The sequence below is a fragment of the Lissotriton vulgaris genome, chromosome 8 (genome assembly GCF_964263255.1).
Source record: "Lissotriton vulgaris chromosome 8, aLisVul1.2, whole genome shotgun sequence".
Lineage (NCBI taxonomy): Eukaryota > Metazoa > Chordata > Amphibia > Caudata > Salamandridae > Lissotriton > Lissotriton vulgaris.
The window spans coordinates 823842174-823868335 of record NC_141696.1 but is presented as its reverse complement, the minus strand read 5'-3'; the positions used below and the strand labels follow the sequence as shown (position 1 = coordinate 823868335).

Sequence of the window (26162 nt, the reverse complement as noted above, 5' to 3'; positions counted from 1 at the left end):
GGTTGTAGGTTAACAGGGATGATGAGTTAAAGGATTTTCTGGCCATAGTTTGGTAGGTGGAATTATCCAGGAGAAGTGCCAAAGCAGTTCACATAGAAGTGAGTGAAAAGAGTGAAGATGTGTGGGTAAGGAAAAAGGCAAAGAACCTTTCAATAGCGCCAATAATCAGAAGAATGTGGTGAAGAATGCAGATAGAATTAGGGAGGGTAAAATATGCTACCACTGTGGCAGCAAGACAGATCGGGTTTATAGCAAAGCAAGTCCGGTGTTAAAACAGAAGCGGCAGAAATGTGGAGTTGTTGGCCATTTCTTGAAAGTCTTTCAAAAGAGGAGGAATATTAAGGTTAAGTGTGTGGATGAAGGCAGTACTAGTAGGGAGGAAACCTGTGTACTTTTGAATGTCAAAGATCATGAGGAATATATTTTAAGCATCAATAACCAGGTATTGAAGAAAAAATCCACTTGTAATATGGTGATTGGAAAGCCTGAGTTTACAGATATATGCAGATTCAGGTCCACCATATACCATCATTAACGAAGATGTCTGTAAGACGAAACGTTTAGACAGATTGGGTCATGATCTTAATAAGCCTGATATTAGACTGCATCAGGATGCCTTCACTCAATAGCTTTTGAGTAAAGCGCCTACATTCATGAGAGTAGCTTGCCGTACGTAGTCAAGAATGTGTGACATCAAATCTGAGCGCACACAAGATTGCAAGATCTGGCATGAAATCTGCTAACTGAGGTACATCTCACTGCGTGAGTAGTTACATGCAAGCAGAATTTTGGAATCTGTCAAACTGACCAAAGTCAAATTTTAACTCAGACTCTTATGTGGTAAAAGTAATCGACAATGATGCAGCTTTTTCTGAACAATAAAGCTATAATATTAATTAAGTAGCTTTAATATGTACAAATATATACTGGGTAATCACAGCCCAAGACAGAACACAACAGAGGACACCATCCAATGTATGATCCTTTACAAGAGGCAGATTAAAGGTAGGGATTCTAATGTATGGAGAGGTAGTGATCTCTCAAGAGGTGGGACTTCAATATCTTTTTTGAATTAGAATATGATTAGTGATGGTCAGATAATGGGGGGGGGGTATGTTGTTCTAGATGCTTGGAATTAGAAAGTATACGTTTGAGAGAGAGACGCGAGTAGAACTTTACCCCGATGTAATAGTCTCTAACAAAAGAAGAAACCAGCAATGTAATTAGAGTTTTTCAGGAAGATAAGAAAAAAGTAATCATTCCTTCAACTGCCTAGGAGTTTTTTTCTTCAGGAGCTTCAACGGCATAGTGTGATTAAGAGTGTCAGAAGCAGTGGATACTTCACCAGTATTGCCTGCTGACCTGTATCTCATTCATGAACAAGACTTTTCTCAAACATAAAAGCAAGGCAGTATCTGCACTTCATCTCAGCTGAAAACGAATCTAGTAATCATGAAGGAGATTGTTATATTCTGCGGGCCCTACCACAAAAAACTAACATGAGGAGCAAAACCAATAAAAACAATTTTTTTAAAAGAGAGAGCGTGCCCCTGCTCAACTGCAATTTGAGATCATGGAATGGTGCTCATGGATCCAGCAGTAATTCCAAATACACTTGTCCTGGAATGCATGTGCTTCACGACTGGCTATTTCTTCATTTACATGAAGGCGGTCCTCATGCAAAGCAGACAATCTCCCCCTCCCCCCCCACCCAACCCTGTTGCAGTATAGTAAATGCTTTGAATGTTATCTTCCAATCGCTAGGGTCTTTTTAATTGCCAATGCTCTTTCCTACTTTTTAGGCCCCATCTACAAGACAGCACAATCAGTCTGGTTGTGAAAGAACTATTGTGAACTTACAGTGGGTGTACAGATTCCCACTGTTTACACATTATTGAGTTTATTGCCACTCATTTGCCTGTTTCCTATTCAATGGCTTGCTTCCACTTCTTGTATTTGTCCCTCCCCTGGAGCTAAGCCTCTTTATGATCATTTTGATTGGTTGACTTGTATCATTCCACTGCTCACATTTAGGGATTAACTTTTGTTTTTTTTACTTCAGCACTCCATGAAAGCATAGTTTTTTTGGTTCTCTTCCTTGAGTGCTGCTTCCTCCCCCAAATACTCACACCATGTGAATGTACTCCTCACCCTTCTAAGCTTGCCTATAAAAGCACAGCAACAGGGATATTTTTGCTAGGGTATGGCAGATGAGCAGACCTTAAGTGCCGTTTTTGTTTTACCTCCTGCATGCCACATATTGCCTGAAAGCATAACCTTTGGCACACCAAGGATTTTTGGCACTGGGGGAACAGCCATCTGATGCTCTCACCGAGCAGGTGTATGAGGCAGAAGGTGGACGTAGCATGCCACTTCTCTCGGAGGCCCATATATATGCTCCCTGGGCCGCTATACAGGACCAAATGGCTAAATCCTGTGGAAAGTAATTTAGCCAAACTTTTTTTTTCTTTACAATCGGATTTTATGTTCACAATTTCATGGTCGGAAAGTGTTTGAAAAATAAAACATGCCATTTATAAAGATTGAAAACAATGTATTCAATGCACAGGTTTTTAATACCATAACGTATGCTTTCCTCCAGTATTTTTAAATCGTTTTCTATTACTTAAAAAAAAAATACAGACACACTTTGGCACACACCAACAGCTTGGCCCTTGCATTATAGATGTGCAATATATTGGCTGTGCCTGTTAATCAGTGATGCTATGTGTTCTGGCTGGCAATAGAAATATGCGCTCTACACCTTTTAGCTTTATTCCGTCATAAGGAATTCTGGGCCATTTATTTTTAGGGAACTTGGTGATGCAGTTCCTTCTGGGATTAATCAATCAAATAATTTTGAAATCGCTCTGGACTTAACTATGTAAAGAGGAGAAGCTCAGTTTATTCTGTAGCATTATGGGGCAAACCTAATCAGCATTTTAAGCACTACTGCAGAGAATGCCTGAGAACCCCCCCAGCATTTTCTCAGAGTTAGCACACATGATGTACTTCTGCCTGGCGGCCGGATTGTGTGCCTGGTTCATGTTCGATCTTGAAGAAACGGATTACATTGATTCACGCTGACGTATTAGTACCCCCCTGATTAAGGGCTGTGTCGAGCCCGAAATGCATTGGGACCATTAATGTATTAACCATCTGGGAGTAACCAACTCTCTTATTACGAACAACAACTTTTCAGAACAAACCATGTGTAAAGGAAACAGCGTAGCATTTTTGTGAACAAGGATTAATGAGGAAATATAAAATCCCTTTTTGAATACAGATGAACATGTATCAACTTTGAATATTTTTGGATTACTCCACCGCTGTGGATAGTTGTTGCTGTGCATACAGGGGACACCATTGGGGTGGTGCTTCTTCCAGACATTTTCACTCTCTAGGATCAGAGAGCGATACCCTGTTTGAACGCTAAATTCGGTTTGAATTTAAAGGAACAGTTAAACTTTGAATTACTTTGGTGTGAATGAACCACCACATTGTGTAAACAAGCAATTCACACTTGCTTTCATCCTCCATATGTTCACACTACATGCAAGAACACCTCCCTACTCTAGAACATTTAAGAGACTCTAGGATTGAGTCTGCTTGATGACAACATCAGAAATGGCAAATTCCCATGCCTACTTTCAAATGATAATGAGTAGATGTGGTTTCCTTGAGAAGTTGACACCAGCGCTCAATGTCTTTAAAAATTGAAAATAGTGCAAGGGCCTAAAGTTTTAGCTAGAAGCATGTCACTGGGGATGCGGCACACTTGGTCTCTGTTTTCCTAACTTTTTCTTCCTTTGTCTTTTATCCCTTTCCTTTTTATGCTCAGGGTCAAAATCTGTTGGTGATGACACGTCACTTCCCCAAAGGAGTGGGAGTGCCCATCCCTTTCAACCATGGTTTTATAGCACTAATCTGGCTAGAATTTAAATATCTTGTCGAATCTGAAGGCCTAATTCTCTGCTGTGCACTTTGACTTCCTTGCCGTTACAAAGAATTGCTTGGATGACTCTTCCATGTTTGCTCACCTGCAAACAGCAAAATTAACTAGGGGTAATACCTACAGTAATAAGAGATACATTTTGGACAAAATACAGGATTGCTCATTGTAGACAAGATGGCAAGATACGCTACATGCAAGACAGGATTTATTTGCAAATTTATGAAAAGTAACACTGCCTCTGCTCAACAGCAATGAGGCACGCGTAAAAGGGGGTTGGGGATTAATACCCAACTCAAAATTCAACTGCAGTGTAATTTCGTTGTTTTGCATTTTCACATTTATATTTATGAGGGAATGAATAGTGATAGAATCAAGTTCATACACCGTGATGAGGCATCAGTTCTACACAGTCTAATACTTGGTACAACAGATATTTGCAGATCAATATATGTATTAAATTTAGCGGGCCGTCCCAGTTTTAAAAACACACATACAATTAGACAAGATTAAAAGTGGAAGAGAAATAAGCAAGACACAGGAGTTAAAATACTATAGGCATCCAAATACAAGCACACAAACCATTTTATTAAACATATTTGATTAACCCTTGCTGTTAAACTTCTAAAATGCAATTGTAGTGTCAAAGACATACGAATGTGCGGCTTATGCATCTTCCATTACTACGGCAAATAATTAAAATTATGCTTAACAAAATATCATGTGTGCCTGGCACTTAAAGCTTGAAATCTTCATAAAACGACTGTAAAAAATTTACTTTAAAAATTGGGAGAGAAGCTTCTGAATAGACTCACCGTTCTTGGATCTCTTGTTTACTGAAGGACGATAAGCGAGGAATCCCGTTCATTTCATTGTTGTGTACAATGTATTCAGGAACTTTGTTAATGGATGTAAATTGTCCTGCAACATGAAAATAGTAGTTTGCACCAGAACCGCCACTTGTACAATCATTAAAATACAAATTAACCCTGCTGGAACAAATTGCAATATAATAAATTACCAAAGAAACTGTTAAGGCAGAGGCGCGTCAGCCCGCCTGCTGCGAGCGCAGCAGGTACACACAAAATAATAAATTAGTCATTATCATTATATTATTCTGTGTGCCGCCGGCCGCACTAGCGTGATGGTGGGGGTGGGGCAGAGAGATTGGGTGATGCAGGCAGTCTTGCAGATTGACCTAGCTTTAATTGGAAGCCAGCAAAGAGAATACAGTATGGGTGTATTATGATCATTTCTTTTGGCCCTGTAGACGAAACATGCCACTTAGTGGAGAATGGATTTTAGAGGGGAAAGGTTGGTTTTGGGGAGGCCAGCAAGGAGAGAGTTGCAGCAGTTCAATCTGGAGAGAAACAGTGACTGGACCAAAATTTTTAGGTCTTGCTCAGGAATGAAATGCTGCCCCCACCAAGAGAAGGTGCAATTGGTAGCGTGCATTCTTAGCAAAGGTACTGATATGGGAAATGTAGGTTGAGTCTTTTGTTTAGGATGATGCCAAGGGATTTGGCACCGTCTACAATGGTAGGATTTTAGTTTAGTATGGTCAGATTGTCCATCAATGATAGAACAGGAGGAAGAGGAGAGATTGAGGTAGAGAGAAGGAATTCTGTTTTGGAGGGATTCAATATTAGTTGATGAGTGGACATCCAATCTTGGATGGAGTTGAGGGTGTCTTGTGCGGAGGACACCTTTAGGTAGGTTTGGGTCTTGTGCGGAGGACACCTTTAGGTAGATTTGGGTATCATCTGCGTAGAGGCGATAGTGGATCCCGGATTTTTCAAGGAGATTTCCTAGCGGTTCCATGTAAATATTGAACAGCTTGCCGCTTTCACTGCAGCTTTAATGGAATCCTTCGGATCGGGCTGCTCCGGAGAATGTGAACCACTGTGGCCTGGCCCGCAAAAGTGGTTCAGCAGAGCAGTAGGGTCACCAGAAGCAGTAGTGCCACTCCAGAATATGCTGCAGTGGCACTGGTTGCCGCAGGACTGTCTCCATTTGTAGCAGGCCGGCAGGTCCCATCTGTTGCCATGGCGCCGGCCTACCTCGTTGAAGTGTAGGTCATGATCTCCTACTGTTGCACTGACTTGCTATAAAAATTTCCTTTTGCTGGAGAGGTCATCACTTAGCTCAAATTGGTGCAATTTCTTATAAGTATATGTTTCAATCGTCGTCTTCACTTGATTTTTGCTCGCAAGAAATGGTCACTTATAGCAGTGGAAATGTCACTAATAATTACACTGATATCATGAAAATGTCACACATAGCAATCTGAAACCGAGGCAGCTATGTTTATGCTACGTAAAATCTTGATTAATGTACTCTAGACTTTTTATATAAAAACGAATACATTTGAACTACAACAAATTTTAAATCCTAAACTTGAGGTAAATGTAATAGGTACACTTCAACACTGTTTTCTATAACCAGACATTAGACATAAATAACACTTGAAAGGAGCAGCAGACAAACGAAAGGCAAAGTGGCTGGCTGAAGCATCCGTGCTGTATTTCACAGTACTGGAGGCACCTGGCCTGCAATTCAAAGAGGGCCAGAGATACCCTACAGGCTGGTGCAGTGAGTTAGTGTACCTGCCTCGGGGGGGGGGGGGGGGGGGGGGGGGGGGTGACTGGGGAGGGATGTGGGGAGGGGGCTTGGAGTCCAAGGTACCCTTTTCCCCCACCTTTCATAGGCCACCCTCAGCAAACACACTGACTGTTCCCCATCTCTTTGTGGCGCCCTGTCAGTGCATCGTTTTTGCCTCTGCACCCGCATCCATAAAACGGCATGGGCTCAGAGGCAAAGTTTTTCCCTCATTAGCATGAGGCCATGCCCATGCAACTGAGTGAGCGCCACCTTAATATAGCTTCGCCGGTATATATGCACCAGCGCTAGGTATCTATAGTAAAGGGGCTGCAAAAGAAATTGTGGCTGCACAAGAATCTGCGGCCCCTTCAGTAATACTATAGCACCCAGAGGCGCAGCGAAGCACACCTGTGTCCGTTGTGACCCTGGGGTACTGCGTGTATTAAGTGGCTGCATGGTGAACATGGAGGAAGGGGTCCTCGACATATAGTGAAAAATACACACAACGCGCAGAATAAAAGGAGAAAAATATTAAAAAATTCAATTATACTTTTAGACAAGCCTAATAACTGGATTTTCTGCTCTACGGACAACGCACAGCCGCAGTTGCAAGGCATAAGTCACTCAGTTCTGTCCAAAAATTAGAGCGCTCTGCCTATGCAAACACTGATCACAATATATATTTTTTTTTTAGAGAATCCGGCTCATTATTGACACATAATAACATGCTTTTATTTTTAAGTACCGTTCAAGACGATCAAGACTTTCTTCCATTGTGTGTTGCCCACTTTGGGAGTCTGGCAGAAGAGGATCTTGTGCTGGTCATTGACAAATATCCGATCCAGGACAAACTTTGACACAGGGGTATGGGTAAGGTTTTTTAAGGATTCATTCCTGCAAACATTCTTCAGTAGCTCCAGACGATCCAGTTGAATACGAGGTTTAGGCAAAGTGTCTTCAAGAACTTTTCCAGTTGGCTAAAAGAGAAAGTAAACACTAATAAATGGTTTGCATATATATCACGGCCAATACACCTTATATATTTTGGAAGCTTTTGTTTTTGACTGTAAATTCAGATTTCGGTATTGGCACAGGAGGTGGCTCAAACTTGTCAAGTTCTTGATCTATATTATTTGTATAGGGTTAGGATATGCCAAAGCACAATCTTCAAGGCGCACGCAACTAAAAAATAATTCAAACCTTCCATTTAATTTAACACACAGTATACCTATTAAATTATGTTTTAAGCGCACATATTTAAATACTCTAACAAAAGGATAGGAATAACAGAAAAACAAATTAAATACACTAACAATGCACACTGCTGATCAAGCAGAGATAACGCATCACCCTCCCAAGAAGAAAAAAAAACTATACCTTACAGCCAAGAGAATGAAGCCCTAACATTAAAATCATAGAAGAACCATCAACGTCGTCTAACAAAATGGGGCAATGCAAAGATAATGCACAATGATACAAGATATCCGTCCATTAGGGGAAAGATACATTGAGTAAAATGAAAAATGTAATAATCTTACATTTCTCTTCAAACAAACATATTGGGAGCTGAGAGGGTTAAACTACCAGAGCAAGTATATAATATTGCGAACACAAATATCATGGCAAAAATATGGAATACCAAAATACCATGAAGGGAAGTAAAATATATATTTTTAGGTATACTATACATAACTCCACATAAACTTGATTTACAAGGGAATGGAATATGTTACCAACCCTGTAAGTATCTGTTTGTGGAATGTAATGCTGTAGATTGACATACACTGCATTCACCTGCATTCTAGTGGTGCCTTGGACGTTCACAAATTGTTTTTCCTTCCAAGTCTTTCAAGCCACGAGGTATAGTGACTCCTCTCCTAGTTTGGCAAAGCGCATGGGCACTGGCTCCATTGTTAGAATGTTTTTCATACAGCGGGTGAGTGTACTGAGGGAGCTGGTGGTAGGACAGCTTGGTGACCATGTATGAAGTTGTGTAGAACATGTGAAATATGTATAAGAAATAGAAGAATATCTGTAGTAACCACTGGCTTCTGGGAAGGCAGGGGGCAGTATGTGAATCTACTACGTTAAACGCTACAAACCAATGCTTCCAGACATTTGCAGCATGTGTGACTTTACAGTCACTCTGCATAGAATGTAAAGCAGTACTCCCTTATGCTGTAGATAGCCAGCTGGTGGTACAGGTGTTTGTAACAAAGTCCTTAAGAAAGTCTGATCAACTCTACCTTGTTTGCGAACTGCAACATCCACAATGTAGTGTTTCGTAAAGATGTGTGTAGTGGACCATTTAATGGTTTAACAAAAGTCAACTATACGTTTTTTTACCAAGGAAAACAACAGTGGCCCCTTTCGTATGGGTGCACTGCAGCATAGGCAGGGTAGGCATTGTTCTCTTGGTTTTGAGGTAGCAAGTTTGGAAACACTTGACAATCTACCTGGCTATACCTGCCATTGACAAAGGATGACTTTTGCTAAGGTTCTGAGACTGCAACGAAAAGTTACTGATGTCTTGTGGAAAGGTTTGGTTTTGACAATGCAGTACAAGAGAGAGCATTTTAAATCAAGAAAGTCAAGAAGCCTTTTTGCTACAGAGTCTGGTTGAGGAAAAAGGATGGGTAGCTCTATAGTTTGGTTCAGGTAAAAAGGGGATACCAGCTTTGGGAGGAACTTGGAGCTGATCCTGAAGACAACTCTGTCATTATTGACTTGGAGAAAGGCTTCTCTAAAGTAAGGGCCAATTGCTCGCCAACATGTCTTGGGGATGTAACAGCTCATTGGGCTGGTAAGGACGCAATAAGATTCCAAACTGGGGCAGAAGGCGCTCTAGGTGGGATTCCCCATGCGAATCCTTCCATAAGAGTCTTAATGACAGCGATTCTAAACAGTGAAGAGTGTTCCCTATTCTACATGTAGGCCGCAATGGAAGCTAAGTGAGGGTATATTGGGGTGTAAACTAGATCAGGCTTGCAAAGTGAGGGTATATTGAGGTGTAAACTAGACCAGGCTTCTGCAGGTGAAGTTTACAGACAATATTCTGGTGCAAGTTTGAGAGGTTCCAGGTGATTTGGAATACAGAAGTGGACAAACCTTTTCCACTTGGCAGCGTAGCAGGAGTGTGTAGTGGGTCTGTGTGCTTTTTTAAAAATGCCCATACATTTTTGTGGCAGGTTGAGGTAATCATACTCTGGGACCTCTGGAGCCAAATGGCTAGACTGAGCTGCCGGGGGTTGGGGTGCCCGATTCTGCCTTGGTTCTACGTGAGAAGGTCCAGCCTGTTGGGGAGCTTCTCATGAGGAACAGTAGACATCTCAAGAAGGGTTGAGAACCAGGATTATGTGGCCCCTGTGGGAGCCACCTGTGGGAGCCACCGGGATGAGAGTAAGGGACATTTTCCGAAGCTTCCTAAATATGTATGGAAGGACTGGTAGAGGAGAAAAAGCATAGGCAAAGATCCCGGATCAGTCCATCCATGGAGCTTTGCCAATGAACTCTGGGTGCGTAAACATGGATTTTGTCATTTTAGGGCATAGAGGACAGTCAATTATCGGACTCCCCCACCACTGAAACTACATGTGAAGGTCTTGTGGGTAGAGGTCCCACTTGTGTACTTGTTGATCCGTCCTGCTGAGTAGGTACAAAAAGTAATTCTCCTCCCTGGAAATGCTCTGCAAACATATGAACGTTGTTGCGGATTGCAAGGGACAAATATCCTGAGCTAGTGCAGAGAGCTGAGGGGAGTGGATGCACCCTGTCTTCTGGATGTAGAAAATGGCTATCATGTAGTCTGTTTTTATTAGTAGTTTTTTTCCTCCAAAAAGTGGGAGGGAGTTTTTCGGGGCTAGTCTGATGGCTAGGTGAACCAGATCATTTATATTTCTCCACTTGTGCTAAGGGGTCCAGGTGCCTTGGACAGTTATCCACTAGAGGGTAGCTCCCCATCCCAGGAGGGACTCATCGGTGGGGATGGTCACCTTAAAAAGGGGTCTTGTTAAGATATGCCAAGTAACAGGTTGTTGCAGTTCCATCAAACAGTGTATCCTGAGCCCTGGTTGTTACCAACACTAGATCCTCTTAGTGCAGTTGCATCTGGGCACACAACTTTGAAAGGCACTCTTGTAGAGAGTGCATCTGTAGCCTGGCATATAGTACAGTTGCTATACATGAAGCCATCACCCTCACTAGCTGCTGATGAAATTCCATCACCCTCTGTTCACTGGGGCAGGCATTGCCTGTTACCACATTTGGAGCAGAGCTGAGAAAGGGCTGCATTTGTTGCTGTTGAAGATTAAACCTTTTCCATTGATGGTGAAACCTAGGCTTTGAAATAGGGACTCTGCTGTTTGAGTATGTACTAGGCATGCCATCTGCTTCTGCCCTTGATCAACCAATCGTCTAAGTGTGGAAACATTTGCATGACATTTATGCACAGAGGCACTGCTACCTTCCCTAGGCACTTTTTAAACACCCTTGGAGCTGTAATGACATTGAAGGTTAACAACTTGAATTGATAGTGTCATCCACTTACCACGAACTGCAGGTACTGGTGATGCACTGTGTGGATCGAGATATGAAAGTGCGCATCTTTCAGATCTAATGCTGATGAAGTTGCCACATACCAGGATGTTATCATTCTGCTGACCATGTGAAAGTGTTCAGCGAGGAGAACCGGTCTAATGGTCAGAGGTCTGCCCTTTCCGCATGCATTTCCCACATAGGCCGCTCTTTAGAAGGTATTGGGTTACAGAGGGCCCCTAAAACAAATGTTAGTGCTGTTGGTATGAAAGTCTCTGCCCCCCACATTTTGCTGCCAGCAAAAAGCAGATCTGGGTCTGGTGGATTGCAGGGCGCCAAAGGATTTTGCGACATTGGTATTGTTTTTGATTTTTTCAAGCATCAGGTTGATCTGTAGGTCGAACAGAGGCTCTCCATCAAAAATGTGACATACAATATGTGTTGTTTCACCTCAGGCCTAAACCCGGACACATTAAGCAAGGTGTGCATGCAGAGTAGGATGCTGGTATTAACACCTCTTGTGGCTGGATCTACCACATCAAGGGTTGTATGTAATGTTACGATTGCTGATGGTTCTTCCCTCCTTCTCTGGCAGGTGCTTCAGCAACTCCTCCATTTTCTCCCAAGGGATACCTGTCATATCTGAAGGGGAGGCCCACCGAGTTTGCAATGCACTTATGAGTGGCTACCCCAAGCGTTACACGCTTCCCAGTAACGTCAATCCACTTAGACTACTTATCTAGTGGCGGGACCTTCCTTGTAGCCTCTGCTGAATCCCTTTATGGGCAGTGTGAACAGCCAGGGAGTCAGAAGCAATCTGTCCATGAACATAGGCTGGATCGTCGGGGCAAGCTTATACTTTTTCTCAACTTGAGGAAAGACCATTCCAGCCCTACTCGGCTCCTTAAAGTTGTTGGAGGCCAACTTAAGCATTCCTGTCAGAATGTGAAGGTAATGCACCGCATGCTTTGTCTTGGACAGGATCTCAGACAAGAAGTCAACTTCATCCTGCAATGTATGCACTTTGACCTAATGATGCTGTACACCTCACTGTATTACTGCTTGATATGCAGTAGTATCGAGTTGGGTTGGTCTTGCAGGGTAGGGCTCGAAGTCGGGGTCAACTTGAGGGTCTACCACATAGTCCTCCAAAGGAATCCTCTCCCTCCCGGGGCTTAAGGAACTCATCATAGGTTTCCTTCAGGGAGTAAGAGCGGACAGGCTCTGAATCACTGTCCTGTTGGTCAAGCATAGGAGACTGCAGGGGCAGTGTTTGTGTTGAAGGAGAAAATGTGGGTGGCAAACTGTATAGAGCTAGTAGAATTTGAGACCCTTTTGGGAATCTGTGCAGTCAAACTTCAGCATCAACAGGTGCTTCGGAGCCAGTTTCAATTTCAGTCGGGAAGGAACTTTTGGCATCTATTTCGGCTCAGAGTGTGGTTTTTCAAAGCCTCAGGATCGAGGCAGCATCGAATCATGCATTGGTTTCAGTTCTTTGAATGAGATCATCGCAAGAGTCTACCCAGTCTCCTGAGTCCAGGGCATTGCAGTGAGAAGGTCAAATCCCAAAATGTGAGCTCTTTCTAGATTGACTCAGGACTTCGATGCCAAACTCCTGATGGAGCGTTGCTCCGCCTCCATCAACAGGCATTTTAGGGCTGGAGACTGACCCTGTGCTGCATTGGAAGCTCATGGAGTCGACCTGGTCTTCAGCCCCAAGGCTGCATATGTTCCACTGCTGTCCAGAGGAACTCTACCTCCTCTCTGATGTCGGAGCCCTCATAGAAGATGGCCTCTGTACTCTCTTCTGGGTGCCCTGTTGGAATGCCAGAGCCTGGCTTACTCTTCCCTGGTGCCTGGCATATCTTTGGCTCCAGAACTACTGCGAGTCTCCGACGAGGCTTGTCTCTGCATCATGTGATAGGCCACCTTCTTTCCCTCCTGCAACATAGGGTTTTCTTACCGAATAAACTGAACCAGTCTTTGCAAGACGTCTTCGTAGTATGGAGAGAGGCAGAGGTTGAAGATCTTGTGATGTTCATTCCAGGCGCATTTGGTGTACACCTAGAGCAGCACTGGAAGGGTGTATGTTCCATACCCCTACCCTAACTGAATTCTCTATGAAGAGTTGGCTATCACTCAAGACTAGACTAGGATGGCAGCTGGAGGCTGTGGTGCGTCAAACAGTACTGGTCAGAGACCGCCAGATCGAAGTATCGATGTTGTGGGTGGATGCTTTTATTAGTGCAGTAGCACTGTTTTCTACACAGGGTTCAAAGAGCCGCTGGAACCAAAAAGGAAGACCTTGTGTGTTAAAATGTTTATCATAAAACAGCGTTCCTGAACATCCAAGCCTAATGGAGGAAGAAACTGAGGTGGAGCCAGTGCCTTGTGAGCCAGGAATGGACCACAACAGGTCTTGGGACTCACAATTCTCCAAAGAAAAACAAGTTACAAAAGTCTGCGGTTCAAAACTAATTGGCAGGAGTATGCAGAGCATGTTTGCTGAAGCCACATATGCTATGGACACATTTATCAATATACATCTTGAAGGTACATGGAAGCATAGTAAAGAATAGTAAATCTATTCCGATCTAAATATACTTACCTGCAAAATATTTTGGTTCTCCATTTTTAGGTCACAATATGTTTGTATCATTTGTATATTTCTGTTATCGATATTCTGACATAACCCTAAGCAGATATTAGGAGGCAGAGACTTGCAATGCTTCAGTTACCCTCAAGTTTGGATCCCTGTAATTAGCAAAACTCTACATGCTGGTGGTGAAATTGGAACTGTTGAACTGGCACAGAAGTAGGTTCTTTAAAAGGCTGATTAAAGGGAATTAGATTTAAGAAAATCTTAAAAGTCAGACTGAGGAACAGTCCCCCCCCCCCCCCCCCCCCCCCCCCAAAGAGTTAAAAAAAAAAAAGACAAGTCTTTTGTATTTCACTGGGGATGGTCGAAATGCATTGCAGAGCCGCAGCGCCAATAAGCAGTCGGATTTGCTACAACCAATGAACGGTCCTTTCTTTGGTTTACTTTTTTCAGATACTAGGATTTCCCGTATCTTGCTTCAAATGTGAAACCCAACAGGTTGTTAAATAAATACTCTTGTGCTGGGTTCTTAACAAGTCGGATATTTATCTTTTTATGATTTTTTAATCTCGTGCTTTTACACCTATATAGAACAGTAACATACATGATTTAACATGACTCAACCGTGACAAATTACAAACAAAAAAATGTGAGGTGATGGTTAAAACATATAATAACAGTACATTTTACAAATAAACATTTCATGTACAATGAGACATGACTTCCTACATTGCACACATATGCCATACAATTACAAATCCTTTATTCTATTAGAAGTATTGTACTCAAGTGTCTGACTGAAATTTGATATTAGGACCTGGTACCTTTGTGTCCTCGTACACTTATGATACTGTAAGGTCCTCTGGAGGTCAGACCATAAATAGATAGATGTTTAAGTGTCCTTAATTACGCTTTTGCTTGTGGTCCAATTAATTGTTTGTGGTAGCTCTTGGCCTCAATTTGGAATGTGCCTACACGTTTCGGCCTTCTGAGTTGGACCTGGGTATCAGTTGGGTGGAAGGTCTTCTTCAGGGCAGTGTGTGTTCTTGTGGGACACTGTGGGTATATTAAGGGACAAGGGTGAATTTATAGTGTCACATGTGGGTAGTAATATAATGGTACTGTTACCGCTCAATGGTTTCTTACAGACCGTATTCTGTCTTTTGGAAACCTTCAGGTTTCCTAGGGTGTGTTCATGGCTTAGCACGGAAGGTTGTTTTCCATGAAGGGTGTGGTAGGCGAGGCGCATTTTGTTCTTATACCGAAGGGTTACATTGGGAGGAAAACATTGGTGTTTTGTTCACTTTGTTAAAAAATTGCTTAGTGCTCTGCATATCTTATCTGGTGTATTGCTTGATTCTGGACATGCATGGTAGTCCTGTCAGGACGTGGTGTGAAATTATCACTGCGTTATTAGTGCATTGTCATAATCTCTGTATTCATGCTGTTTGTACAGGTATTTCGGTTTAAGGGGTGGGGATGCGGACAACAACCATGCCTTATGTTCCCCATTGATCTTATGACTAAGTTGACCCAGCTCTGAATCTGAAGAGGGCTGAGTCATGGTAAACAGCCATCCGCTATTGTAGGTGCTGCAAGCTTGTGAGAAGCACTGTGCTTTTTAAGTGCCTCCTTTTAATTTGGCTTTTGAACGGGATGCAATTGAAAACCCGATTTTATGTTGTAAATTATAGGCATGCTGGGGGACTAGTGTCTACATTCGGTGGGTGATGCGATGGTCTGGCCTAAGGGTAGTTATGGGGGTGAAAATGCTTTGGTGGTGCCCATAATTCCCTGCATGCTCATGTGCTTTCAGTGTTTATGGCTCTATGGCTGTAGTAGCAGGCACTGACTGATGAATGCTTTTAAAGGTGACTTCCCCCGTGCGCTCTACCCGTACCGGTTACCTTACTCGTTCCCTGGGCATTACTTGAAATGAATCGTGTGGTTTCCAATGGCGGCATTTGTCTGTCTTGTGGTCTACGACAACCTCAACCAGCTTCTCTGTGATGGATGGTAGGAAGGCTTTCAGCCAGGCAAATGGCCTGAAACTCCAGCTGCCACTGCAGGTCTTTTGCAGTCTTCTCCGAAACCTGGATGAAATCCAAAAGTTTTCCTGGTGGTGGGGCCACTGAGACACCAGGTTCCACTGCAGAGACTACAAACGCAACCTACATATCCAACGAGCCGGAGCCACTGTCACTGAGACCAAGGACTGAGGCTGAAACATCGAGATCATAGCCCGAATGCTCTGGACTCGTTGTGGACTCATGGTGGAGGAAAGGGCCAAAAATGTACTGTATTCATGATGGCTCATTCATAGAGAGGCCCAATAATGTCAATAGGTTTGCCGTTGTCTGGGGGTGGTCTACCGCTGACTGTGGCGAGCTTACCTTCAATAGCCAGTCGTTATGGTAAAGGAAACCAGGATCCCCAACCTCCAAAGGTGTGCAGCAACCACCACAATCACTTTCATGAACACCTGGGGCACTGGGGAGGTCAATGGGGAGCACAGCAAACTGAAAATGCTTCTCGCTCACCTTGAATTGCAATTAACATTTTTGGGACTGCAGGACGGGTAAAGGTTAGCATCCAGCTGGTTCAAAACCACAGACCAGGTGCCTGCAGACAGAACTTGGGCCAGCATGAACATTCTGAATTTGTCCTTCCGCAAGAAGGCATTCAGAGGATGATCTAAATTAGACTGAAGGCCTCTGTCCTTCAGCCCGAGAAAATTACGGGAGTAATAATGAGTTCCCATTTCCAAAGCCAGGGGGCTTTTTAGGTCTCCTTTGGCCAAAAGAGCCTGCACTTGGAGCAAGATGGACAAGTGCTCCTGTGAAAGACACTCTGATGTAGGTGGAAGATGTGCCAGGTCTGCCAGGAACGACAAGGCATAGACCTATTGAATCATGTGAAGGACCCATCTATAGAATGTTATATTTTGCCACCCATTGGAAGAAATGTCTGGCCCTGCCTCCGACCAGGTGGCAGTTTCCCACTAAGGGCAAACTAAAGCACTTAAAGGCTGATGTTGGAGGGGCGGGGTCTGGGATCGGCACTGCTACTTGTGCCCTACACATTGTCTACTTGACCCGGAAAGCAATGGGGTGCCTGCAGAGGCAGCGGTCCTTGATGTGGCTGGTTTGCCAAACCTCTGGCGTAGCCTCAAAAGAGATGAAATTGTTGAGGGTACTGTCTCTCTGGCTTAGAAAGGCCTAAGGAACTTGCCATACTTCAGCTCGCCTTGAAGCATTCCAATGCTGAATCTGCTTTCATGCCGTTGAATAGAATGTTCATTAAAGAGGCTCTCAGAAACAGATATTGCGATATAAAACACAGTAAGGATCTCACTAGCGACAGGAAATGAGGAAGTGAAGTATCAGAGAGAGAATAAGATAACATACTTCTGACCATGTTCCACAACACCACATCTTCGACTGAGGTCTAGCTTCTATCAAACACATCTACAGACCCGAACAACATGCATGAATTTCTAACAACTTTCAACTCTGTAATAACACATTTTTAACACCATGCATTCTACGCGTTTTCCCGCTGTGCGCTGACTTTTGCGAAAACCTGCGGTTCATGACGAGCTCAGCTCGTCATGAGCGTACGACAGGCGTACCTCATGACGAGCTGAGCTCGTCATGAGCGTCGAAGGGGTTAAAAATCCAATAATAAAAAACATATAATAGTATTAGTTGAAATGCTAAAGCAGGTGATCCATCACTAAATTAAGGATGACGTGCATAATGGGCTTATTTACGCCGTCTAACTGAATCCATGTGACCTTCTGTCCTATATTCCTTGACATGTCAAACTAAATTCTACCGAGCTCTTACCACCAAACTCACGGACCCAGCATGTACATGTCATCAATAACTGTATTCTGCAAAACTGCTGCAATCCAATACACACAAACACAAACTCATACGTCATTAAAGCATCTGCATCAATACCAATTAAATGCTAACGTCGCTCTAGAACAGAAACTGCTTGCAACTTATCAGATTGCCAACTCTAATAAGGTTACATAATATACACCTAAATGCATCCCTTACAACCAAGTTTACAAACTCTGGGGTCCAGTAAGTGGCATGCTAGCCATCTGCAAAAAGGTTTTATGCCTCGAGTGAGTAGTAAGCTCTAAAAATAAAAAATAAATCTACAATACAATGTATGATCACGTTATATGAGGTGGATAATTATTTGAGTGCATAGAAGGTAGCTGCAATTCCAACTATGTCATAATTACATGTATTAATATTACACGTAATATTTGTCTGTTTTGATATTTGCTGTACATAATGCACCCGGATATAGTTTAACGCTTACTTTTTTTTAGGTCTAGGTACAGAAACAGCTTTAGTTGTCTATGTGAATAGCTGCCTGAAAAGTGGTAAACTTTATTGCCAAAGCTACTCCTTTACTTTTAAATTTTGTGCAATTTTTTACATTCTGCATATTTGCTCAAAAATAAAACCAAAAGGCATTGCATACTTGCCTATGTGAGTCTTAATGGATTTGCCAAAGGCTGTCCATTCTTTAAGAGAACAGTTATTAAAATGAAAGGATTTTATTCTGCTACCTACCCATTTTTGTAAGTCTAGGTTATAGTATGATGCTGTAAATTTGAAACTTTCCAAAAACTGCATTTTGTTGTTTGGAATGTTGCACTTTGCTCTTTTCATATGTATCCAGAGTGACTTTTATATATGTGTCTTATTTGTACTCATACAGTTGTTAGGGGTGGTTTTGTACATCCATAGTATTGAGGAGTTACAAATGGCACCTGTTAGAATGTGCAGCTCTGTCAAAAAAATGGTAATTAAAAAGGTTACGTCAAAAATGAGAAAACCAATTAAAATTCCCTCTTACATTTCTGAGGGACTACCGTGTTCCGGTCAAAAAGAAAATTGTATTGACAAGACGGATCTAACTCGACGCGGACATAGTTTAATTACAGGAGAAAGGCTTACTGGAAGAATATAGATGTTCTACCGGACAAAACGTTCCCAACTGATGTTTCAGGATGTACTGGCAATACAAAGACATGGTAAGACAGCATTCCCATCAATAAGAACAGGAGTTATTAAACTGGCATAGTAGTTGTTTTAATCAGTGAGCAGGCTGATAGGTGCCTGTAGCACGTTACCTCACTTTCTAATTTTTGTTTTGTTTCATTAGTGTATGACAAGTTAAAGAACAGATTATTTTCTTTTTAACTGAGAATCCACTACAATCGGTGACGGTTGACCTAGACAAATGTTGGAGAAATTATAGTGGCAGATCAAGCAGAGACAGACTTGACGCTAATGTATATGAGATTTATATAGAAGCCAGGGTGACTGGACTCATCTTTTTTTTTTTAGTCCAAAAACTTAAAAATAAGAGTGGCAAAGTAAATGATTCTGTCTTTTTGTTACGGTAAGTACTTGGGAACAGGTGGCAATTGAGTTTTTTTTGCCCCAGTGGTAAAAAGAAAATCCAATCCCGAAGCAACATCTTGGACTACAAATATATATAAAATGGGGCTACAGCCCCTTTGCTGAACAGAACGCTAGGGGCGGCTCCTCCATTTGAGCAGAAGAGCATTGCCCCACACGCCCAAGAACTGAAAAATAAAACTGTAATAACGTTTATTTATTACCCATAATTTTCAGCAAACCGTCCCGAACTAGGGCCCCCATTAGGATGGCGGGCAGCCTTCAGTCCGCCCGCCACCCTAGCGGTGCTGGGACTGGACGCCAGTGGTGCAGCAGTCCCCCACCACCAATTAGGATGCGACCCTGGCGGTCCCATCCCGCATATTCAACATTGTGGAGGGAGGTGCTGTAAGCAGCACCCGCCACAATGTTGAAAATGCATGTTGTGTATTGGCATGCACAACGTGACCGTCACCGCGCAGTGCCTGCCACCTCGTGAATGCCAATGTAGGGAGGTACCATGTGTACCCCCAAAGTGCAACCCTCCACCCCCCCCCCCCCCCCGGGGGCCCGTAACTCTGCATGCCTTTCCATGGCGGAGTCTCTGCCATGGAAAGGCATTCCACCGCACACATAATAATATGGATGTAAATTGATACTTGTATAGCGCACTACTCACCCGCAAGGGTCTCAAGGCGCTTGTACGAATACCGCTGTGGAACCCATCCAGGATTTCCTTGTGAGGCGTCCACTCCTGGGCACCCCCAAGGTGGAGGCCAGGCATCCTTAGCGTTGTGGGGGCCGTTGTGGAGATTAAGCAAGCTATTGCCCAGAGTTGCAGAGTGGGACTCCATGATTGGAATAGGCACCGAGGCGAGAATTATCAGGTCCGTGGAATTTTTGAGCCCAAGACCCACCGAGGCGGGGAATCGAACCCTGGGTCCCAGGCTAGACCTCTGCATCAGGGTCTGCCGCTCTAACCATTGAGCCTCACTTCTCCGCCTGCAAAGCACCGCCTCCATATTATGGGCCTTCTCCGACCGGCAGGCAATCGTGACGATTGTCTGCCAGCGGAAAAGCGGCAGACAGTCTTTACATCTGCCGCGGCACCCCCCACCATGCTAATGTGGTGGGGGTAAATGGCTGTCCAGCGGGGTGTTTTGGCGGGCGGATCACCACCACCGGTAGGGCGTGGCGATCCGCCCGCAATGATAATAGGCCCCTAAGTGTCAGGACTGGGCCAAGCCAGCGCTGCCGAGTGGCAGCAGCAGCAGGGAGCTGTGCACTTTAAAATGGACATGTCTGTTTGGCCAGCCGTCTTGGGACGGCCTGCCAGACATCTGCATTTTAAAGTTCTCTAACCCAGCTGTCTAATACAGCTGGGTTAGAGAAAGTGCTGGAAGAGCCTGTTCTCACCATTCTAGACAATGCTTTCATGCTGTGAAAGAAGCAACAGGATTGGGTACAGCAGTTTCCTGCATCTGGAGTTTCCTGGAAGACACAGAGCGCGGAGGATGTTGCGCTGCAGAGGTAAGTGAATTTCTCTCAGCACACGCCAGCTGCCACTGCAGAATGCATTACTTTAGGTAAACTGTACCTTTACAGAAGTGTTATAAAAATGAGCTGAAAATGACGTTTGTGTTGTAAGTGGTTAACTTAAAAGCAAAAACAACAAAAAAGCGAATAGTAGACAGTCTTGACAAAGGGCCACTGTTTCTGCACATTTAAGAAAGCCTACGCGCACGCACATCTTTACTTTGTGAACGGTATCCTTTAAATCCAACACTTCGTCATGATATGAAAGTAACTAGTGAACGCACAAGGGAAAATAGTGAAAAACACTGTCATTATGCAGGCTTATCCATCTAAAAAGGGACACTTTTTAGGTCATAAAACAGCAATTAAAACGAGGCTGTGAAAGCAAAGAAAATAGACACAGATCCTGAAATAAAAGCTATACTTCATGTCGAAAATGCAGTCTAACAAAAGGAATACTTGATGCCCAGATGCAAAATCTACCAGGTACATGAATGGGAGAAAGTAAAAAATCCAAGAAAATCCAAGGGCTTGGCGGGCAGCCCATCCAATAATGGCAAAGCACGAAAAACACCAAACGACTGAAGAGGACGGATGCACGCACACTCTATTTTCTGAGTGATTGAGGACATTATGTTTTCAACAGGTAAAGCGGTCTGTATCCTGATCGAACAACACAGAAGGAATCAACTGCAATCGTTTTATCTCATACAAAACAGAATCAGATTAACATTAATTGTGTGGGACGCATTGAAAGCAATTCTAAAGTGCTTCATATTCTGTTATTCTCTACAGATCACCAGAATGCCTAAAGCTGGATTGTCAAAATTAGAAATGCAGAAAAAATATACTATACATAAAAAGAAGAATCAGTTCCAGTTAAAGTCGACTTCAACTAAAGGGCTGCATAAACAGTTAACAAAACAGTTATGTACTTGGTCAAAATGAAACAAATCTCCATTACGAGTGAAGGGGATTTTTTTTTTATTTCTATATTTAGGAAATGAATTTGCCTACCACAAGGAACTGAACTGTAATAGAGTGATGGACCAACGGATGATAGAGTCATGCAAATCAGAAGGATGATTAATACTGAATTGAACAAAAGCTGGATAAAGTTCTGCTGGTGATTTCACTGTACACCTTGACAAGATTGTTTACAATGGAGAAGCAGCACACCACATTTTTTAGTGTGAACACAAATAATCAGGCAGAATGAAACGCATTTTCAAGTGCTGGCCCTCAGGAACAATTTTTTGCTGAATACTGAGATGGCCTAGACTCAAACCACAAATGGCCTTAAGGGGTCAGAAAAAAGGCATTACAGAATTACTTAGGTGAACCACTAACAATGCCTCAAAATGAGAGTGAGGGGCATGTTTTCATGTTTTCATGCAAAGTACATTTGGATGTACAAAACAAACAATAGCCTGAGTTACAGGAATCCTGTGCAATGTGGATAACCAAACCACACAGACCCTGGAACTACACAAAAGACAACATCTTTGGGAAAGAAGGGTGATCACTTCCACCTTTAAAGCCCTAACCAGGATTTGCGAGTGAGAAAGTACATAATTAAAGACATTCTGAAATTTTTGTAGGGTATAAAAAAAATATTTATAACAATTACATGCATCCTCTACTATGCTACTATGTCTTTTTTAGTTTGAGTCTTCTAGACAGTAATGCTCTGCCTGTAGCAAGGCATATTGTGGCTTACTAAGAACATATAGGGAGGTCACCCGTTGCTTACCATTGGTTAGCTTCTTTGTCACTCCTTTGCCTGCTTCTCATTGATGTCCCAGATAGCCAACCTTGCATTGGCCTCTCACATGGAGAAGTGTCTCTCTACAATCTCTTCGATTGGCTCGCATCATGTGTAAGTTGCTCGATTTTTCAGCACCACTTTTTCATTTGTGTGAAACACTCTATTAGAGTGCATATGTTTTCTAGCAGCCATCATTGTGTACGACTCTCCCATGCACACAGTGTTCCCTTTTTGTTGCCTAACTGCTTCTCCAAGCCCTCCTCCCTCTTGCGCTCATCCATGTGCTTCTCTAAATTGCTTCCCCCGACACATGCCATCCATGTTGCTTTTCCCCAACCGCTGTGTTGTTTTCGCCCTCACCACGTTGCTTTTGCACCACCTCCCATGGCTGTTTTTGAGTCCCCTCCCATGTTGCTTCGGCGACCCCCTTACCCAATTCCCTTAGGTGATTCAGCATTCGGCCTCGCTCTCACCTATGTTGCTTCCTCTTTTCCTACCCGTCTGCCCGTTTTATTAATAAAAAAAATTCAAGTTTCTTTAAAAAAAAAAAAAAAGCTTTTGTGTATATTAACTATAATTCTAATCTTGGCTTGTTGTATAGAAATATGGGTGAAAGACCACTTTAAAGCAGGGGATTCCCCCAAGTATTGTTGTTGCAATAAGTCAAGGTGGCAGTGAACGTTTACTACATAACACGACTTGCAATACACATGAGCTGGTGCTGACCAGGGATTTATGGGACAACGTCTATTTCGGTGTCCCAAATGCTGTTTCTCAAAGGAACAGGACCTGCACATGGTGCGTCACACTGTTCTCCTTAAGGTCTATTGAATGATACCACATTAAAGATTTTATAAATGGATGTGTGGGGGTTGAAACAATTAAAATAACTAGTGTGGCCCAAAGGAGTAGTAAGATGAAACCAGGGGGTGTATGTATTGATTAAATACTGGGCGAACAGACAACCTGGTTGGATAATAGCTAAGCAGAACTGGACCTACATTAACTGTGCACCATTTATTGTAAAACAGGTTGAAAAGAACGTGTTGCCCCACAGGTAAGGTTAGACAAGTAATTTCTAGATTTAAACATGTCTGATAAAAGTTGTACATGAATCGAGTTGACAACTTACTGACCAACACTATGGAGATCTCACATTGTTCAAATCCTAAAAGATTATCCTGGTCTTAAAGTATCAGCTGCAGCTAAAAACAAACCATCTGTCATTTGGCAAAATAAGATTAGAGACATTTTATTTCGATTAGGAGCAGCAGCAGCGAGGGATAAGCCGGCAGGGAGCCCGCTACTGGCAACGGATGCGTTTCACCTTCTTTCAAGTTTAACTCGCCTCGCTTAATAAATGTCACAGAGAGGCAGATTCTGGCTTTGCGGGTCTTGTGAAATGCGTTTTTTTGGTTCGCCCAGTTTGGAGATGTGCACTGATTCTGAAACCACTATGTAAAGTGGCTACTATAAAACAGCGGTATTACCAAGACAGGTCTGCGGGAGTTTGTTTTGATCCTAGAATCAGTGGTGCTGGAACACTTTTCAGAGTGGGGGTGCAACCGTCAAGGTTACATAACTAACATCATCGCAATTGTGCAAAATCCAAGCGTCAGAAAAAAGAACAAGGGTAGCAAATGAGCTACGCCCATTCAGCAGGAGAGTAGTACGGGTGTGGTACATAGCCAATGGTGTATTTTGGAGGACACTGTTGCAGTGGAGTCAATAGGGTTGGTGTCACCCGGTGCGCGTAACTCATGGTGTCACCCTCTCACGACTTACCACATGGAAGCACAAAAGAACATCCTCAGGGTTCATTAACTAAAACAAATTAAACTGTTGGGCAGGGGAGCATATTGCCTGCACCGGAACTCCCACAGCATTATGCTAAATGCAGTCCTCAATAGTGTTGATAATCACTGTCTCTCGTTTTCCGCCTCGTGTTGGTATAGCCAATGCTGGATATTCTTGGACATGTGTTGCATGCTTAGTTGGTATTACTCCAGTTTGGTTGTGCTTGACAGGCTTCTTCCCAACAGGAATTTCCTTCACCTCACAGTCAAGCAGTGTGTGCTCGATAAAGGACGTAGGTCAGTGCCAGGCACTTTTATAGACGGAGGACAATGAGGCTTCATGCACATATTTACTTGCAGCAATGTAACGTATGTGAGATGGGGGACTTCTTTTTGGGTCAATTACCATGGAACAAAAAAGATTGGTTTAAGGAAAAAGGAGAATATAAAAACAGAATATAAAAACAGAAATGGAACGGATAAGTATTAATGGTAAGGATTATAGCCAGGACCTTAGGAATTATGGGATTGTGCAGCGTGGCAATTTTCGCATAGTTATAGATTTGCCGCATTTGTCACATAATCCATCATCTGCTGCATAATCTGCAGATTTTAACTAAACACAATTGTTTCTAGCTCAAATGGTTCACCAGTTCTTAACAGCGTAGCAGCATGTGTTGCCACACTGTGGAAGGTCTTTTGCAAAGGTTGACTAGTCACCTTTCTGTTGCTTATTGCTATATGTGGGTATTAAACTGGTACTAATTATGTGCACCCAACAGTCTAGACCGTTTTAACATGTGTAAAAAGTGCAAACTAATGAAGAAATACCATTTAAAAATATGCTGCATTAAATCGCATAATTTGCTTTTTTTGCCACATAATTTACTCAACTGTGCTACATAATTTGTCCCTCCCCTGCCGCATAATTGCAGTGGCCCTAATAATAGCGGAGGCAAGTTGTAGCATAAGGGAATAACTTGTGTTAAATATAAAGGGGAAATGTTTATGTTCAGGCAAGGGATGTACGGGAATCTCATTTAAATACATCAAATTGTATATATATGAACAAGTAGGAAGAGAGCAGGTAAGTGCTAATCATCAGTGGTTAAAAGTGGAGTTAAAGGAAGTAGTGGGATGGGGGCTCCCGATAAGTAAAAGAAGCCAAATCTGATATTACAGGAGATTCCCATCTAAAACATAAAATAATTGTCAACATTTTGAAAAAAAAGGCCCCACGATGAATCTAAAAATGATTACGGAGCCTGAAAAACCAGAAACGAACATAGGATGATAGTGCTTCTTGAGCAGGTAAACCGGAATTTCCGAATCCAACAACTGAGTTTTACCACATAAAATGGATTTACTGCAATTGCCGCATAATTCACACTCTGCTGACTTATTGATAGAATAAAAAAATGCTTTTAGCTGGAAAGGATCTATAGATATTATGGAAAGCGCAACACATAGGGTGGCACGCTGTGGTGGCTGACCCTTTGCCTTGGTTAACTTGTCACCTTTTGCGGCTACTTGATGCGCTCATGTCTTGAACTGGTAGAAATAAATTTAAATAATTGTTCAGAGTTCAGACACTATCGGTGTGTGCTAAAATAATATTGCAACATAACGTGCCACATAATTGGAGTTTTCTTGTTCCATAATTCAACTAATCCTCCTACTTAATTTGGCCCCCCATAGCAGTACAATTCTAGTTGCCCTGTTTCGTGTGGATGCCCTTGGCAGAGTTTGGGACACAGATTTCGAGGGAGAAAAGGGCCCTGAGGCTCTATGTTACAGGAACACGGTGAAGACGACCCAGAGCCAATGGTGCAGGGACAAGGTTGAAGTCAACATGGAGAGGGCACACCCCTGCCCTCGTATCACCTCTGCTCACTGCAACGCTCCAGGAAATAAGGAAGCGAGCGAGGCGCTCGCGCCAGGGCTC

The 26162-nt window shown here is 42.9% G+C and overlaps 1 protein-coding gene across 2 annotated transcripts in view; it reads right to left on the bottom strand.

Annotated features, from left to right (window-relative positions):
• The window catches only part of CHST10 (carbohydrate sulfotransferase 10), a 208321-nt gene that overhangs the window by 29578 nt on the left and 152581 nt on the right, over window positions 1–26162 (bottom strand). For both annotated transcript variants that reach the window (XM_086934721.1, XM_086934722.1), the window contains 2 exons: window positions 7299–7530; window positions 4768–4873 (listed from right to left, as the gene is read on the bottom strand). In XM_086934721.1, coding sequence (XP_086790847.1) covers window positions 4768–4873; window positions 7299–7530 — 338 coding nt within the window. The remainder of the gene's footprint in view (window positions 1–4767; window positions 4874–7298; window positions 7531–26162) is intronic.